This window comes from Cynocephalus volans, chromosome 5 (assembly GCF_027409185.1).
Source record: "Cynocephalus volans isolate mCynVol1 chromosome 5, mCynVol1.pri, whole genome shotgun sequence".
NCBI lineage: Eukaryota > Metazoa > Chordata > Mammalia > Dermoptera > Cynocephalidae > Cynocephalus > Cynocephalus volans.
In genome coordinates this window covers 132,250,590-132,270,028 of record NC_084464.1, presented here as the reverse complement: position 1 = coordinate 132,270,028, position 19,439 = coordinate 132,250,590, and the positions used below count along the sequence as shown (strand labels likewise).

Here is a 19,439-nt window from a genome sequence, read left to right as displayed (position 1 = left end):
CTGGTCAATTGCACAATGTCACAGGCTCAGACTCTAACTTGAGAGGGCACCATGCACAAAGACTCTGGGGCCTTGCTGCCTGGTTTGTTTCTTGCTTCCAGCAATCACTGTCAGTGTCACCTTGGACAGGTTACTTCAAAGCTTTATGCCTCCGTTTCATTATTTGGAAAGCGGAGATGGAGAAATAGTGCCTACCTCAAAGGTTTTTCTAAGGAACAATATGTAAGATGACTATTGTATAAAGTAAATATTGGTACATAATAAAAACTATATAAATGTTAGTTATTATTATTATTATACTTTTATCAGACATGAGTTGTTTGTGTAATGTGGACTCTGAGGAAAGGCCTTCCGAATGTAGGTTTGGTTCTGGGCACACCTTAATAGATTCAAGTATCATTCATCTAAAAAAACAAGTGACTAAAGAAAAATTCCACTAGAAAAATATTAGCAACTTTTTGAGTATCTACTATATTCCATGCACTAGAACTAAAATTAACCTACTGTCTTATAACTTGTCAAGCATTTCCCTTACTTTAGATCATTTAATTCTCACATGAAATATTCTGAACCTGGCATCATCATCATCATTATTATTATTCCAGTTTTATAGATGAAGCTCAGAGAAGTGACTAGTGCCAAGTCTCCCAGGCAAAGCCACCAAACTCAAGTCTCCTTTTCATTCTAAATCCTTTGTTCTTCCACACAGAAGCTGCTGAAGAGAGCAGCTGGATCCGAGGATTGGGGCAAACCAAAGTAGCATGGTACAAAACCAGACATATTATCCGTGTACACTTTTTATACAAAATAATGCTATTTAAAGATGCTTCCAGCAATTCTTCCTAAATCCAGGTGTTCTTTCCCTTCTTCCACCTCACCATCACATTCCCACTGGTTGGCCTAGAGGAGTGTAGGAAAGGGGAACACATCCTGGCTCTGAGATGATGTGGGGCACAATTTCTGGGCTAAGGCCAGGGAGCAGCCATCAAAAACACGTGGAGGAGATGCATGGGGGTGAGGTGAGGTGGGGGTGTTACCTCACGTACTCATCACCTGTGCGCACCTGACAAAGCCTTCCTCATCCAGTCTTCAGGTCCTCCTTCCATTGCGAGACCTTCCACAAACCTCTTCCCTTTCCCTCAGCAAGAGGACATTTGCGGTGCCAGGATGTTAACAGAAAATAGTTCTGGCAGGATCATTTCAATCTAAATTCCAGTCCTGACCAGTTATTTAATGCTCCCACCAATTTTTTTAAGTTACTGTTGTAAGGAATGAATGTAATAGAATAGTATAGAAGTGCTTTGTAAATAATAAAGCACACAAAAGCCCAGTAAGACTTTGAGACCGCAAGGAATCTAGTCTTTTGTTAACTATTCTGTTTTAAAATGTAAATACAGTGGAGGAAATGCCTCTCAACTATATTCCCATATGCCAGCTGTTGAAGAAGGGTAAAAATCCCCACATCGTTCTTTCTCACCCTTCTGGACACTGAGACTGCTGGCCTGTGTCACAGTCTTCGTTCACCCACGGGGTTTCTCCTGAAAAGCATAAGATCAAGGTCTTTAGATTGCTGCATCACAGACTAAAAAAGAGAAGGAGATGTTCAGTGGACATGATCTTCCCAAACTGCTTAATTCATGTGACTCCTATGACTAAATTCCCCAGAGCACATGAAGGGCTATTTGACATGTCAGCAAAGGCAGCGCCTCTAGTGATTGCAGTGATCAGCCGCCTACAGTAACTGGATAACAGGAAGCCAGTCTTTACCAAGAAACACAAAAGGGGTTCCTTTAGCTGAAAATGGACATTTCTTCTTCTTAATATTTTTTTTCCCCCTCAAGGACAATATTCTCCCAACTACTTGAATAAATGGGTTTGATAAATACATACATACAATCCAAAGAAGAGAGAAAGGAAAGCATGAAAAAAAGAAATTGCCAGTAAGAGTAACTGATATCAAATGGGGAAAACTTAATAGATGTTTAAAATCTTAACAAAAACATGTTTCTCTTTATAGAATATTCTAGCTAATTAATGAAGTAGAAATGATAGATGATGAATGTCACCATTTGCAACCCCTAATGGATCTCGGCAATGATTATCATGGCTAACATCCCAAAAAAGACACCAGCAGACATGATGTTCCTATTGATGGAAGTAACTCCACCACCTACAAAGTATACTTGCAAAAAATAAGTAAATTACACCTGATTCTGTCTCTAATTACTAATTTGCAGGAGATAGAGAGATGACAAACTGCTTAAAACAGAAGAGATGAAATTAGCAAAACCCAGAGTGGAAAACTCTATAGGACAAAAAAAACCCCAAAACAAAAAACAACCATTTCTCCAACATATAAATGGAAAGCAGGAAAAAAGGGAAGGGAGAGTGTACTTTTTGTTTGTTTTTGTGGTTGGCCAGTGTGATTTGAACCCAAGAACGTACTTTTGAAGGACTAGAAATATATCAGTCAGTTGCAATGAATGAAAGCTATTTGGATCCTGCTTCAATCTTTCAAAAAAATATTATGAGACAAAGAGAAAAGTCTGAACACTGATTGGACATCTAATGACAGTAAAAAATTATTGATGTGTTTAGATGTATGAACGGTATAGTAACCTTGTTAAATCCTTATCTTTTAAAAATACATACTGATAATATTTACAGATGAATGATATTAACTCCAAGATTTGCTTCAAAATGATCTAAACTTTGGGGAGAGAGGATAGGGGGAATCATAAGTATATTTTGTTCAGGAAAAAAATTCAAAACTTGGAAGTAGACAAAAGGACTGATCACTAGACTTCATTTTAATATCATGCTAGGAATTATCTAAAAAGCCTATCTATGGATTATCTAATTACCTGGAGGTATATATCTTCATCTAGCTTACTCTTTATTTTACAACTCAGTAAGGGTAGGAATTAATTGGTAGAAACAAATAGCAATATAACTGATTCTTGTCTAATAGCAAATAAATTGTCCTATAGAAATGTAAATCATTTCTGTCCCACCAAAGTTACAGTTTTAGTGATTTTGTTCCAGCATCCTTTCAGTCCTACATATACTGAGTCTCTTTGATTATTGTTGAACCAGCTTTACATTCTAGTTGGTTATCTCATTAATGAATCTTTGACATTACATTTGTATGAGAGTTGTATTTTTATCTTACTGAAAATCATACTTTGTCAATATGAGACAAGATTGACCAGGAGTTAACAACTGCTGAAGAGAGGTGACAGACTTACAGGAAAACATTGCCTTGTTCTCTCTTCCTCTGTATATGATGAAAATTTATCACAAAGTTTTGAAAAATTAAAAATTTAACAAGATATAAAAGTAACTAGCTGGTTTCTTACATAAAAATGATTCGAATTCCCTCAAACTACACTCTGATAATACAATTTTGACAAAAACCATTTAAAATTTTTAAATGTAAAGTGTTGAATCCTTACAGTGAGAAAACATTTGCATTTATTTAAAAAATAAACTAAAATGAATCAATCAACCACATTGTTAATGGTAATGGTAAACCTTAACACTGCTTATAACAATTGCTTTTATTTCTGTTAAATTCAAGCAATATTGCACAATGAATTCAGTGGAAAAATTTACCACATGACCTAAGGATCAGTCTTGAGATAAAAAGTTAGAAGTTGTAAAATTGGGGCAGAAGATGGAAAAATAAAGAGGTCAGAAGAAGTATGGTCAATAGACTTATTAGAGAAATCAGCAAACTAGAACCTACACTGCCTTTGTGAATTTAGAGGAATTTTTAAATGATACATTCACTATTAAATATTCAACATTTATTTTCTAAAAAGAAGTTACCATTCCAGGCTTTTATTTCCTTTTCTGATACACTTTTTAGCTGATTTTCAATTATATTTTGTATAAAAACTGATTCACCTTTTTAGTACAAAACTTATTTTCCATGAATATAGTTAACAATGTTTCTACTATAAGATTTCCCTCCCATTTCAAAAATTGGAATTCAACCTATTCTCTATTTTTGTCTAAAAATGTTAAAAGTATAAGTTAATTAGCTCAGTTGGGTGTGGTATTATGAAAAACGTGTTGATTGAAGGAATTTTGTTGCTATATATATATATATATATATATATATATATATGTGCATTTTTCATGAATTTCATCAGATGATCCGAAGGAGTGGTGATTTAAAAAAAAAAAAATCACATCACTTATAAAGTCGCAAGCAGGTGGAACCAGGAGTTGAATAACCTGAATTTTAATCTTGGCTCTGCATTAACTCCCTGAGGGTCCTTATTTAACCATTCACGACACAGTTGTTTCAATACTAACATTGGCTTACTGGACAGATATTTGAGCTAGATAACCTCTTCTACAATGTTTTAACTTAAGGATCTGCCATCCAGTGTCTCAAATATAACACAAGTATGTCTTGGACTGGTCACTGGACTGAAGAAGACCTTGCCCTACAGATGAATATGGAACTTTAAGCTCTCTCTTCTTTTCTGTATCTGTGCTCTGAGCTCCCTTCCTCTATAGTGTACAATCCACATATCCTCCCACAGTAAACATGTTTGATCTCTTCCTCTAGATTGAGAAACTAAAGATGCTTTAACTTGTTCTAATTTTTGCAACCTAGTATAGCTCTAGAAAATTCACAGATTTCCACCAAACTCACATTGGCAAATGAGCCAATATCCTTCTGCTTACCTTGGCAAACACTCTTATAGTCAGCACAGCAGTCTTGCCTCTGCAAACAGTCATCTGAACAAGAGCAAAGGCTGGATTCTAATCTCATCTCCCCACAACGAAATTTATTGCATGTCCATATTTGAGCTGTAAAATCACAGAATTCAATTCTGAGCACTTAATTTATTTGAAGTATCGAACACAAAAGATACAGATGTCACGCATTTCTCTCTGTATTATTATAATACGGCCAAATCCTTGGTGTATCTTCATTTATCAATGAAAATACGTAATACAAAATGAGGGGAAATCCGCCACTTTTCTTCATTAGCATGGGTGGCAGAGAGAAAAGCAGCTGTATAAGTTGCAACTCTGGTCTGTTTAGCAGGTACACTGTGAGTTCGGAGAAGCTCTGAGCATTAGTCCTGTTCCCAAGGAACTCCTAATGGTGAAGAATTACTAGCCCTGACTGATTACTGCCACCCAAGAGTGGCTTTGCCCAGCCTTGTCTAAGAATAGGCAGCAAGGAAGAAACAGTGACAACAGAATAACAGGAGCAACAGGAGCACAATCACATCTGTAAGAATGTAGCCAGGTCAGGGGACCTCCCAGCTGAGAGTGACAGAGTGGTAGATCAGCTCTCAACCACACCTCTGGTGTTCTCCCAGGCTATGTGCTTAGCATAAGATCAGTTTAAATAAATCCCATACTGGCCAGCTGCTCCCCAGTAATAATAAAATAAAGAAACGAATAAATCCCATTGCCAAAAGCAGCAAGAGGCTGGAGGAAGTTTGCTTCCCATGCCTCCTGCTAGCAAACAGTGACTAAAATCAACATCAACCCTGGGCTTAGACAAACACATTGGATAGGTGACTTTTGTGTGCTTCAGTTGTGCATAGAGTTCTTCATTCCTCTTCATTTATTATTTTATTAGAAAGAAAAGATTTGGGGAGACTAAGTAAAGGAAATACAGATCTCTATCTATAATGGGTTATTCCCTCCCTCCTTCCCTTTTCAGAGAACATAATGTAAGTAACTCTACTGTTCTAATCTTTCTTTTCCAACCACTAGACATCCTCTCCACCCACCTACCCTGATTATTTAGAGAATTAAGCATTGCAAACTGTCTTTTCCACCTAGAGGACAGTGTTTCTCAAATTGTTCTCTGTCGAGCTCTGGCATTAGATTAAGCAAGAATCACTAGCTTTCTAATTGAGTCTTATTTACCCTGAAGTCTGAGAACAACTACAAATGAAACTAAATAAGATGTTTAACTTAAGCCATAGTAAAACTTCATTGAATCGTAGGTAATTATATGGTATCTCATTTACTGTAGACTGTTATTCCTCAGCCTCAATTAAATATAAAGTGTGGACTCTGCGTCAAGTACTGTTAAAGGGGAAATGATAGTAATGGACTCTGTATAAAAAGTGTTAGGGGTTGAATTGTGTCCCCTAAAAAGATGTTGAAATCCTAACTCCCATTACTTATGAATGTGAACTTATCTGGAAATGGGTCCAAATTACTGTCAGGTAATTAAATAAAATGAGGTCATTAGGGTGGGCCCTAATCCAGTATAACTGGTGTTCTTATAAAAAGGGGAAATTTGTACACAGACACACTCAGAGGGAAGACTATGTGAAGAGATACAGATCGTGTGAACATGAAGGCAGAGTTTGGAGTTGTGCTGCCACCAACCAAGGAATGCCAAAGATTTCCAGCACACCCCAGAAGCTGGAGGAGAGGCATAAAATGGATTCTCCCTCACATCCCTCAGAAGGACCCAACCCTGCCAACAGGTAGAACTTGGACTGCTAGCCTCAAGAACTATGAGACAATGAATTTCTATTAAGCTACCCAGTTTGTGGTACTTTGTCATAGCAGCCCTAGGAAACTAATGCATAAGGTGTGTGGGTGAAAACTTGGACGTGCATTAATGATAGCAAAATCAACACGCTAATAAACTTATTCTTGGAATTCATACTTGATTTCACACAGGTGTCTTCAAAATCCCAGCAGCAATTGCCTTGATCTTTGCATCCCACATCACACCGGCAGTCTTCCAGTCCTCTGTATGATGAATCAAAGCATTTTTTCCTGCAGCTGCCTGCAAAATAAAAGGAATAAAGACACCAACATTTGAAAGTTAGCCAATATCTCTTACCTAGGTGGTGGAAACACACAGAAGTTCTTTGCACAGATGAGGACAAACAGATGACTTTTGTGGTGCGGTGTGATCAGCCAATGCAATGTGATAAATACTGAGACACTGATAGGTACAAAGAGTACATAGGAGTACATAGGTGGTGGGACAAAAACTAGCAAGGGGGTGAAGAATTTTTAAATCAGCGAAGCTAAGAAAGGCAAATTTGGAGAACCACAGATAGATCATGATGGCGAAGGGATAGAGTTCAAAGGTAAACATGGACTGGTGAGAAGAAAGGTGTATATGCCATACTAAGAAGCTTGAAGCCTAACCCTTGGTAATGCAAAGCCATTAAAGAACAAGCAGAGGATAAATAATTAGATCTGTGTTTTAGAAACTCACTCTGAAAAATAGGTGAAGGGGAGTAGAGGGCAATGGAAATTCTTGGGCCATGCAGGAGATTTTAGCCCAAACCAAAAGTGATGAGAGCCTAAAGGAAAGTAGTAGCAGAAGACACAAGGTAGACACAAATAGAGCTAAGAGAAATTAAAGAGCAATTAATAGGTGAGCAGCTTTGTATAAAGAGTGAAGAAGAGGAATGAGTCAAGGATGACTTCCAAGATGTGGGGCAAGGCCCTGAAAACAGATAAGTTCAGTGTTTTGGATATCCAAGCAAGTGTGTATCTAAAAAGGGAGTCCGAATATTGGGGTCTGAAGCTCAAGAAAGAGAAAGATAAACTAAAGATACTGATTTTGGAATATATTACTAATCAGCATATTAGTAATAATAAACAATGGACATACAGTAGTTCTCATTGTGCAAGGAGTGTGTGCCCAGTTAAATTTAATTTCTCCTTGGCATGTATTCCCATCAAATATTATCCATAATTCTCTTATGATAATTGCTTTCTGCTTCATCTTCTAAAGAAGTTCCTTGAAAGCAAGGAGGGTATAATGGTATGTTTTGAAGACTTCAGCTTTGCGTGCCTTGTCCTTATCCTTTAAAAACCATTGCACAATTTTTAATTAATTAATTAATTAATCCCATAAATATTTATTTTAGCATCATTATGTTTCAGGCACTGTACTAGGCAATAGGGATAAAATGAAAAATAAGGCAGATATCGTTATAGAGACATTATATGAATATATGGGTTTTTAAAAGTCATAACTACAAAGCAAAAGTGAATACTACATGATATTGGGAAAATTATTTAGCTGTAAGGGGAGAGAAGAAGTCTCTTAATATACTTGCTTCACAACAGATATGAAAATTTAATTTTAGGGGCTTAACAAAATGTAAATGTCTCAGAAGTCAAGTGCTTAAAGACAGTACTTTAGGATACTCAGTTTCAAAATGCACAAGAAAGGTTAAAGGAGATAAGAACTGATATAAAAGGCACCGAAAGTGATAATTCTCCAAGTGATAGATTTTTTGAACTCATCCTAGGGTAGTTTGACCCAAAAGGACATAAAACAAAAGACTCAGATGATTTTCAAAGTATTATTACAAAATGTCAGTTAAAATATGAAAAGTATGGTGATTTTTCACTAGCAATCAAATCAACAAGATATACTGTTGGTGGTAGTACAAATTGGTAAAATCTTTCAGGAACATTCTATGATGACATGAAACAAAGGCTTTAAAATGTGAACTGAAAGAAAAAGAAAGAAAAGATACGAGAAGGAAGGAAAGAGAGAAAGAAGGAAGGAAGGAAGGAGGGAAAAATAAGTGCATGAAAACACAAATGTAACATTGCCATTATAAGGATAAAATCCCTAGAAGAATGTACAATAATGTGATGATAGTCTTAGTCACCTCTGAGAAGGGAAACATGGAGGCTATGGGACAGTAGTAGAAGAAACCCTTTTGAATAATGGGATTGTATTACCGATTCAAAGCTAACGAAAAGTCTGTCTATAAAGTGGGGGACACTCTCATAAAATATTTACATCCAAAAGTCATTACCTTTTAGAAATACACACTGAAATGTTTATGGAAATGAAATAATGTCAGGCATTTGCTTCAAAATAATTTGAGGGGAGGTAGTGGATAGAAGTATAAATAAAACAAGATGGATCATGAATTGATAGACTGCGTGATGGATACATGGACATTTATTGAACTCATTTCTAGTTTCATGTCTGTTTAAATTTTTTCATTAATTTTCAAAAAATCTTTATATTCTTTGATCTCAGTAATTTCATTTCTAGTCTCTATCCTAAAGAAACATACAAAGATCTATGTTTAGAAATGTTCTCCATAGTATTATCTATAATTGCAAAAATATTTTAAAAAGTGAAACCATCTAGGGCCGGCTGGTTAGCTTAGTAGGTTAGAGTGTGGTGCTGATAACACCAAGGTCCAGGTTTGATCCCTTTACCAGCCAGCTGCCAAAAATAAATAAATAAATAAATAGTGAAACAATCTTAACATACATTAAAGCATGGGGTTTATTATATTATTATATCTACATAAAATAACATCATAAGCATTTCTGGTTGCCAGTAGAAGTTGTTTTAAAACATTTATTGTCCATGGGTTTAATAACTTTATGAAATGTTTGTTATTATTTGAAAAAAAAAACAAACTATGGTATACAGTTTCCTCATTAAACATGGCTGTTTGATCAGTATCATCTACATCTTTATTTTCCAAAATTCGACAAAAATATCACAGGAAGAATAAGGGGTTAACTGGTTAACTCAGTTGGTTAGTGCATGGTGGTATAACACCAAGGTCAAAGGTTCAGATCCCTGTACCAGGCCAGCCACCAAAACAAACAAACAAAAAACAAATACATTTCAGCGCTGTCCATTAGCTCTCTTGGTTACAGCTTGGTATTGGTAACACCAAGATCAAGGGTTCGGATCCCTGTACTGGCCAGCCACGAAAAAAAAAAAATACGGAGCTGGCCAGTTAGCTGAGTTAGTTAGAGGGTGGTGTTATAACACCAAGGTCAAGGGTTCAAATCCCCTTACTAGCCAGCTGCCAAAAAATAAAAATAAAAAAGAATGGGGAAAACTGTTTAAAAAAAAGACATAAACATTCTGAGTCAAAGAATAGAATATAGAAGCATGATAAAAATTTAAAAGACAAAAATAGCAAAAGGAAGCAACAACTAGGTGCCTAAGAGGAGGGAGTCCCCAAAGAGGTAAAGGCCAAGTGACTTTTTTCTAGGACCCAGAGAGAGAAGCCCCAGACTTGGAAATACCAGGCACCATTAGGTGAGGTTGAGTGGGAGAGGTGCAGGGGACAGGCATTCGTGTATATAGGAGAATGGGGTGAAAGTCTGGATATGCAGCAGTGACTACCAACCCTGCCCCCCGCCCCAGACTAGAAGGCTCATAATCTTGAGTAATTTAGGAAGAGTGGCTTCCATTACAGAGACAACAGACATAGAGGAGGATAGCTATGACAAGAAAAGACGAACAAGCCTTACTCTGAAATATGAACAGATGTTCACTAGACACTGAAGGTAACAGGATAGCATCCAAATGAAAGACAAAGACCAAAACAACAAGAAAAAAGAAAAAAAAAACTTGCTTGGAAAGGAAACAAGGCAGGGAATAGAAGAATTAAAATACAAACACACACACACCCCTAATATTAAGATCCTCAGAAAAGAGAGAAGATACTGCATCCGTAAAATAAGAAAGAAAGCTATGATTGGGGGGGGGGAAGCTAATATTTAGGGCATTTTTGGAAATAAAAATATGAGAACCATAATATGAGAAAAAGTCAATAGAGGGGGGGTGGTAGGCAGAATTATGGTTCCCAGGAAGATTCCACACCCTGATCCCTGACACCATGAATTTGTTGTCTTATGTGACAAAGGGATTTTGCAGATGTAATTAAGTCTACTAATTAGTTGATCTTAAAACAGAAAGGTAGTACCTAAAAGTGAAAACTGGGCTGGCTGGTTAGCTCAGTTGATTAGAGCGTGATGCCGATAACACGAAGATCTAGGATTTGATCTCTGTACTGGCTAGCTGCCAAAAATAAAATAAAATTAAATTAAATTAAAAAGTGAAAACGAAGACTATGGAGATGATGCGATTAAAGAAATTATATATTCCCAGAACTGGAGCATAAATTACTTAATCAAAATTGCCCACCGAGTTTCCCAGAGCAAAATTCACACTAAGATCTCATTAGGGTTAAGAGATCTTGGAAGCTCCCAGAGAGATCATGAGTAACCTACAAAGAATCACAAATGAGAATGGTATCATATTTCTTAAAAGCAACACTGGATACTGGAATACAGGAAAGCAATGTTTTCAAATTATTAGAGAAAAATTATCTTTATTTTATTTTATTTATTTTTATTTTTTAAATTTTTTTAATTTATCAATATACAGTGTAGAAGATTTTTGTGTCCTTTACCAATCCTTTTTCCCCCCTCCTCTCCCCCTCCTCCCCTATTTTTATTTTAAAATTCAATATGTAGCCAAACTACCAAGTGTTAGGTAAGGATGATAAAAATGTCTTTAGACGGGCAAGGATTCAGGTTATGTCTGTCTCTCAGGCCCCCAGTCTTAGGAAGCTACGAAGGATGTTCTTCAGCAAAACGAGGAAGTGAAACAAGAGATTTGATAAATATGGGATTCAGCACAATAGACAGGATAACGGAAATAACATCCATACATCAAACCAAGAGAGTAAACAACACTGGAGTAGCAGGACAGAGAAACAAAAATTAAAATAAAAGATATTGCTAGATACCCAACTTATACTGCCCAGAATTAGAGAGCTGGACAATACCAAGTGACAGTGGTGATGGAGGGTGAAGGTAGGACAGGCTGTGGCAGCCATTCTAGAAAGCAATCTGGGTCTACTGACCCAAGTTAAGAAGATGTAAACCCTAAGGTCCGGGAGTTCCATTCTTGGGTATATGACAAAGCAAATCTCACACATATCCATACGGGAACCTGCAGGATTTATGTGGGGGTAAGAAACTAAAGTCAACCTGGGTGTTTAGCACCAGGAGAGGACATAGGTCAAATTGCATGTTGGATACCTGCCGAAGAGTACCACATAGTAGAAGCATAAGAATAGATGCATACATAGCAATGCCGATGGATCTTAAAAACTGCTAAATGAAAAAGTAAGAACAAATGATATAGAATCAGTTATATCACAATGCATTTACATAAATGGCCTTTTCATTTTTGCGTTCACGCTCCTCCTTCAAAACTTTTCTGAACTTAGTTTCCAGAACACAACAACCACCTGGCTTTCCTTCATATTCCTGGCCACTTTTTCACAGTCTTCTGTGTTTCTCCTCCTCATCACCCCAAATCTCTGTGGTTGGTGTATTAGTCCATTTCTGTTGCTTATAACAGAAATACCTGAAACTGGGTAATTTGTAGAGAAACAATATATATTGCTTACAGTTTTGGAGGCTGGGAAGTCCAAAGTCCATGGAACACATCTGGTGAGGGCCTTGTCCTGGTGGTGACTACAGCGACTCAGAGTTTCACATGGCAAATATGGCAGAGCAGAGAGAGCTAACCTCCTCACTGGCTCTCTGTTAAAGCTGTCAGAGCCATGCCCATCACCACCATTAAACCATCGGTTGGATTAATCCATTTCCCAGAGTACAGTCCTCGCAATCTAATCACCTCTCCAAGGCTCCACCTTTCAATTACCGTAATAGGATTTTCCACCCTCAACAGTTACAGTGGGAATTAAGCCTCAATGAGTTTGGGAGGACATTCAGTCTACAGTAGTTGGTATACCCCAGTCACATGGCTTTAAATCTTACATATGATGCTGATAACCACTATAGTGTGTGTCCAGGCAGGACTTCCCTTCTAAAGCCAGCCTCATATATTCAACTACCTTCCTCACTTCTCCACTTAGACATTTAGTAGATATTTAAAATTTAACACATCCAAAACTGAGCTCCTGATTTTTCTTCCAAACCAGCTCCTTCTATAGTCTTCCCCATCTCAATTATGAAAGTTTCATGTTTCCAGATGTTCATACCAAAAACCTTGGGGTCATTCTTGCCTCCTCTCTTTCTTAGTTTATATCCAGTCTGACAATAAAATCTACCTACCACATCAAAATATATCCAGAATCCAAACACTTCTTACCAGCTACAATGCTACCATTCTGGTTCAAGACATAAAGCTTATCTGGATTATTGCAATGATCTCCTAATGGGTTTCTCTACTTCTGTTTTCACTCTGCCAGGCATTTAACAAACACCAGCTCTAACGATCCTGTTAAAAAGCAAACCAGAACATTCATTCCTCTGCTCAAATCCTCCGATCACTTCCATTGCACTCAGAATGAAAGCTGAAGACCACGCTTTTACACGCCAACCCTATGTGATCGTGATCTGGCTCCTTTGTATCTGGTTGATCTCATTTTATGACTACTTCCCTCTGGTCCTTTTAGTTCTAGATCCTGGCCTCCTTGTTATTCCTTAAATGGAACATGCCAGGCAAGCTCTCACCTTAGGCCTTTGCACTTACTACTCCTTATTACTGGAATGTTCTTCCCCAAAGTATCCCTATGTTCCTATGTTTCTCCCTCACTTCCTTTAGCTGTTTACTCAAAAGTCATTTCATACACACACACACACACCCTGACTCAATATTTCATATTCCCCTTTTTGGCTTCACTTATTTCTTAGCATGTTCTCTATATTATTTTATACATATATTTTATCATCTGTCTTCCATGCTAGAGTGTAAACTCGTAGAAGCATTCTTATCTGTTCTCTTCACCACTGTTTTCCTAGAAATTAGAATAGTACTAAGTACACACTTCAGTTTTTGAAGAATAAGTAAAAAAATATGTTCACACTAGACAGTAAATTCGTAAGAACGTGCATACATATTAAAACCCACATTAGAAAAAAAAAAAATACTGCCTATAGAAGGTGGGTTCACCAGAGTGGAGAATGGTAAGAAAAGCTCAGGACAGGGGCTTAGGAGAGATGTGGTGGAAGAGTAAGCAATAAGGGATGCGCATGTCACAAGGAATGCTAAGGAGGGCGGATATGGTAAGGATTCCGGCCAAAGATGAGCTGGGATTAAATACCAGTGCCCGGGAGAGGAAGGTGATGGTGCCACATAAGGGCTGGTCAACTGAGGTGTAAAAAGGAGAGTAAGTAGAAAAATAACTCTGGGAAGCCAGGCAGTAAGTGGACTAAAAAGTGAGGAAGGGAGTGAGTGAAAGAGCTGGAACATTAGGACGTTCTGTTCAGAGATTAGTGGTGGGGCCCAAAAAGTGATACCCCAAAGTGAAGGCCTCAGAAGCAGCCTCTAAAGCAAAGTTCTCCTGCCCTCCTGCCTCTCAGCCTCATGCTCCCTGGAGGCGAGTCATAGAATCTAGAATCCCTCTCCCCCAAGGCAGGTCATAGATACCTTCCCCTCTGCCTCTCAGTCTTGGAGCTGGCCATAAAGAAATTCTCTGACCTAGCTTGACTGATTGTACATCATAAGACCCCCATTCCAGAAAGGGTCCTGCACCATACCCTGCAGAAAGGAATGCTATGCACAGAGGCCAAGAAGAATCTGAACAGACAGGCCTTGCTGAGTTTCCCCACTCAGCAGCATTAAATCATACTTTTCTTGTCCAATTGCATTTCTACATGGCTATGCCTGCTTCACTGAACTTAAGCATAATATGGACAATTTCTCCTATATTGTTGGGTCTTCATTCTGGAGGCTCCTGTGTCACATCAAACTATGATCAAATAAAATTTGTTATGCCTTTTCTTCATATTAATCTGTGTTTATCAGGTAATTTTTTTTTTTTTTAGAGAACCTTCAGGAGTTTGAAGGGGATGTCTTCCCTTGGCCTCTACATTAGTATATGCCTTTTGCAATCAATTTTTGTGACTTGGGGGATAAAACAGCCAAGATATGATCCCCACGGGTGTGCACTAACATCAGATTAATACCACTAGAATGGCATGCTAACGTTTGTCAAATCTAGGACTAGCACCATGGCCCAGAAACAACAGCCAAGTGACCGAAAGAAGACAGTCATTTCCCAGCTAATAGTCACCTTTTCAGGTCTACTGTGTTCCCATGTTATGCTAGGGAAACTGAGGGTTTGTTAATTCTTAAGTGAACACACAGCTGGAAAATTGTCAGCTAATCTCACCAGGAGTCTCCCTAGTGAAGAAGTGGTAAGACTTTCCCTGCTGGAGTCAAACTGCAAGTTATCAGTCAAATTAAAAAGGGGAATGAATTATGTAACACCTGGCCTCAAACTTCACTTTAGTAAAAGTACCAAAACAATATATAAAAAGATTACAGAAAATGCTTATTATATAGTCACTTATAAATGGTGTATTAACTATTTATACTAATGGGATACTACAAAAGGGATGTGAGGTGTTTTTATATGTGAGGGCATGTATCTCCTATTTTTCTTTGCTTCTTATGAGAAAAAAATTTCAAAGCTTTTATTAGGCAGTACTTTTCAAGAATTTTGCATTTCTTTTTTTTTTCTTTTTAAGAAATAGTAAGATTTCGAAGACGGAACAATATGAGTGTACTTTTAAAAGCTCATGGAAAGACTCATATTATCTTTCAATTCAACTTTTCCACAAACTCTTTGAAGTACCCTAGTACTAACACGGTATCAAGGTACATGAGTGGGGACAGGAGACCAAGGGAATAGAGTGACAAAGACCTTTGAGACCAAGTGGCTGGACACTTTATCATCAGATATTTACGGTTATAGTAGGAGCTGGGACAGAAAGTCTCTGATCCAGTTATCAGAGTCCTCTATAAAGGTGAGGAAGGGTAAGGGGAAAATACTGGAATAATATAAATTTCCAGGGAGCAGAGGTTTTTGCATGAGGGTGACAGAGTAAAGTCCAGACATGAAAGTGGATAATGGTAAAACAGGTGTGGGGAGAGGAAGGAGCCTAGAAGGAGAGCGCTGCACAGAGGAGAGAGAAGGCTGGGGCAGGGGACAAGCTTTGGAAGATTAAGGCCAGGAGAAAGGAGAAATGTCCTGAGAAAAGGCTGAGAGGTATACCTTGCTTTTCTGGTTTCCTGAGTCCAAGCCCCAGGCCTAATCCAAGGGACACAATCACCAACAAAGCAAGAAGAACCTATTACAAAAAAGGCAAAATAACATTTACAATTTTTAAAAATATGAAAGGATACAAAGAACCACCCTCACTCAGTATTCTCTCAAAGTACCCGCAGCATGCTAGTTATGCAGGATACCAGATCCAGCGAGGATAGTGGTATGGTAGTTTACTTAATGCCTGAAAATAAGAAAGAAGGTTTGGGAAGAATTTAAACATGCCACTTAATACAGATCTTTATATTCAAGTACGTTCTTCATTCAAATACAATGAGCTTAACCCCAAATCGACTTAGAGTAGGAAAACCATGGGAGCCATTTACCTTTGCCCATTTTTCTTTTTTAACTAGGCCTCTGGAGATCATTTATCTAAAAGCATTCCAGCATTCCAAAACCGTGAAATCCTTAACTACCTTATTACTAGGGAGCAGCCTTGTCTCGTGTTTTCTTTCCTACTCTGTCCACCAGAAGATAATGAGGATATTTAACGTATGTAAAAATATAGTGTCCAAATAATTAACTGGCAAGTGATCTGCTTTGATCTTCAGCTCATATGAATGATTTAGGGTACTTTGGAAACTGACTGAGCAAAGATTGTTTTTATAATTTATTATCTCTACTGCTGACAAAGCTCTTCAGTATAGCAAACTTTAGACCATGATTAGATTAAACTATGACATAAGGAGAATTCTTCTTATATCTTTCACTGTCTTCTTATATCTTTCACTGCCCTCTTTCACCATCCACAAAGTCCAAAGATAAGGATGGTGGATAATAGGGCTTGAATAATGTAAATTGTAATATGTAGTGGAGAAGATGAAGACGGGAAAGTGAACATAAACAGATGAATCACACCATTAGCATCAGTCCCTTGTCACGGTACTCAGAAGCCCCAGGAAACTCATAGGAGGATTCCTACCAAACAACATTGGGAAACTCTTTGTCTTGCGGTCAACCTCATGCATCATAGATTTACAAAGCGGTATATTTTAGTTTACATCTCATCTTCGGTACTTTTGTCATTCAAACTAAAGGAAAAATTAACAACACCTAGCTGTCCTTAGGATGATTTAAAACTTTGTAATGTTTATCCTTGTCCGTGTTTCTTCTTGATTTTGTATTTATTCCATATATGCGTGGCTTGTTCTCTGTGTGATTCTGTAAGTTCCTTGAGAGTAAAAGATTCATTTTTAATCTTTCGTAATCATTTACTTACATATGTAATTCTGAAAAAGCTTCCTGAATTTGGGGTGCACATGTATCTTAAACTGTGTTTTGCTGTGCACAAAATGGGAAGAATACTCTAGACTACACAAATCACTGAGAACCCAACATTTGGTTTTAGCTTGGCTGAATAAAGAGTGATAGAAATAAAGTAGATACCTTTAAAATTTTTTAATGAAACTTTTCTCAAAATTTGGAAACAGTGGGGTACTTTTGAAAAAATGATTTTAAAATATTGAGCTTCATTATATGTACTAAAAGCCACTAGAAGAATACAAAGAAGGGAAGTAAATAATGCACAAGTTTTGCTCCCAAGGATTTAATAACTCCCTGAATTAATAAGATAAATATAATAAATAGCGTGAGTGCAATAAAAAGCATTCTAAAATTCCCAGAAGGATGAAGAACAAATAGAATATATTGAGGGTTTACTTTGTTATAGTCACTGGGCTCAAATCTCAACTCATTGTTTCATTTACTCCTTGAAACAATGCTGGAGAGACAGGAGTGGTGGTGACATTAACTAATGCAGGGAGTTTAGGGCAAAGCTGCAGCAAGATAGGTGTGAAAAAATAATGCAACCGGTTTTGGCTTTAGATAGTGGGTGAGGACAGAGGAAGCAGGCATTTGAAATTTTGTGAAAAGACTCAGCTAGAGGTCAGAGCTAGTGGCCTCCTTGGAACTGTTCCTTGAAGATATGACTCCAAATTGCAAGAGAAGATTGTCTAAAGAAAAGAGTTTAAGAGAATGCTTATTTGTAATGTGCAATAAGAAGAAAGATAAATCAGTCAAGAATGCAGATAAGGAGAAAAGTTGTAAGAATGAGAATTTCATTGTCATCGTGGAAACAAGGGAAGAGAATTATTCAAAATGAGAAAGTATTCAACAATATCCATGTATTATTTGGGCACTCAAACAGAAGAAGGATGGGGGGAAGGATGGATTGCTGAGGGGTTAACTTCAGTTCAGTAAAAATAAAGCCAGAACACAAGGAATTATTGGGTAGTGAGAAAACCCAGGCAGCAGGTAGAGCCCCCCTTTCCCCAAAAGTCTGATGATAAAGGAAAGAGAGTCATAAAATCAAGAAATACTATTTATTTTTTTAGGACAGGGGAGATCTTACCACATAAAAGGGCAAGAAAGAGAAAATAGGCAAAGGAGACTATTTCTAGGAGTGAAGTAAAATAGGATTACGTCAATATTGCAGCAAAGAATATAAGATATAATGACTTTCTCACTCTCTGGTCTTAAAATATGCATGCAATAAAAAAGTGACTTGAGAGGTAACTATAATCATGCAAAAAAAATCATGCATGCTGTAAAGTGTTCTGTCATGGAATCTGACTTTTTAATCAAATATTAATTTGTTGTTATTCAAATTTCTTACTTGTAAAATATGATTAAAAATATTAAGTTGCATTAGAGTTATCATAAGGGGTAAAGCTGAATGCAATTACTTAAAATTTTCCATTTAAATAGCAACACAAAAAAATATAAGCAGGGAGTCACACACTTTTAACATTTGTCACAAAGCTAAAAAGATTAAAATTAAGACTGTACTTACAATACAAATAATTTTATATTTCTTAACAGTGCTCTTCTTTACAGGTTCTTCCATTGATAAACTCAACATAGAATCCATTGTTCTGGTAGCTGCATAAACCTGTTTTACCAGAAGACAGTAGAACTCTTTTCCTCTAGTCTGGCAAAGAGAAACTGTATGAGCTACATAGCTGTGCCTGAATTTTAAATGTTTGGGAAGATCACAGCTCTTTAGTGATTGGGTAATGGAGAAAGGGGAAGAAATGTTGTAATAACAATAGTGTCAAAAGACTAAAGTCCATTTCTGGTACATTGTAGACAACTGATCCTTTTCCTCTTATAATTTATCCTAAATACTAATCAAGATATATGAAACAAGAATAATATGTTAATCAAATTTTAATACAATCTGTTCATTTATTTTCTTTTAAAATAACCCAAAACAAAAAGCCTGTTATAGAAATTCCAAGGAGTCTCTACATTATATAAACTTCATGTCACAGTTGAAAGCCAACATATTTAAAAATGAGCTTTGACCATAACAGGAATTCTGAAACTCTACTGAACCAATATAAATTCTTCATTTTTAAGAATTATTAGAGATTAACTTACTAAATTTGGATATTATAATGGAGACATATCTCAGTCCTTCAGGTCCTGGGGTGAGTAAACTTCAAAGAATCTACCTGGGTAATGTACCAGTAAGTATGGTAAAGATTTTGGCACTGCCTAGTCTCTAGTCATATTTTCTGCTATAGCAATTTCCCTAACTGAGCCCAA

At 37.1% G+C, this 19,439-nt stretch overlaps 1 protein-coding gene across 2 annotated transcripts in view; it reads right to left on the bottom strand.

Moving 5' to 3' along the window:
• Positions 1–18,807, bottom strand: part of ENPP3 (ectonucleotide pyrophosphatase/phosphodiesterase 3) — a 79,219-nt gene extending 60,412 nt beyond the window's left edge. The window contains exons 1-5 of one of the 2 annotated variants that reach the window (XM_063096683.1): positions 18,682–18,807; positions 15,840–15,915; positions 6,665–6,787; positions 4,702–4,827; positions 1,478–1,538 (exon numbers count right to left, since the gene is read on the bottom strand). In XM_063096683.1, coding sequence (XP_062952753.1) covers positions 1,478–1,538; positions 4,702–4,827; positions 6,665–6,787; positions 15,840–15,915; positions 18,682–18,759 — 464 coding nt within the window. In that variant the 5' untranslated portion in view covers positions 18,760–18,807. Of the gene's footprint in view, positions 1–1,477; positions 1,539–4,701; positions 4,828–6,664; positions 6,788–15,839; positions 15,916–18,681 lie in introns of those variants that run through there. The other variant, XM_063096684.1, reaches the window with a different exon arrangement.
• Between the last annotated feature and the right edge of the window lie 632 nt (positions 18,808–19,439).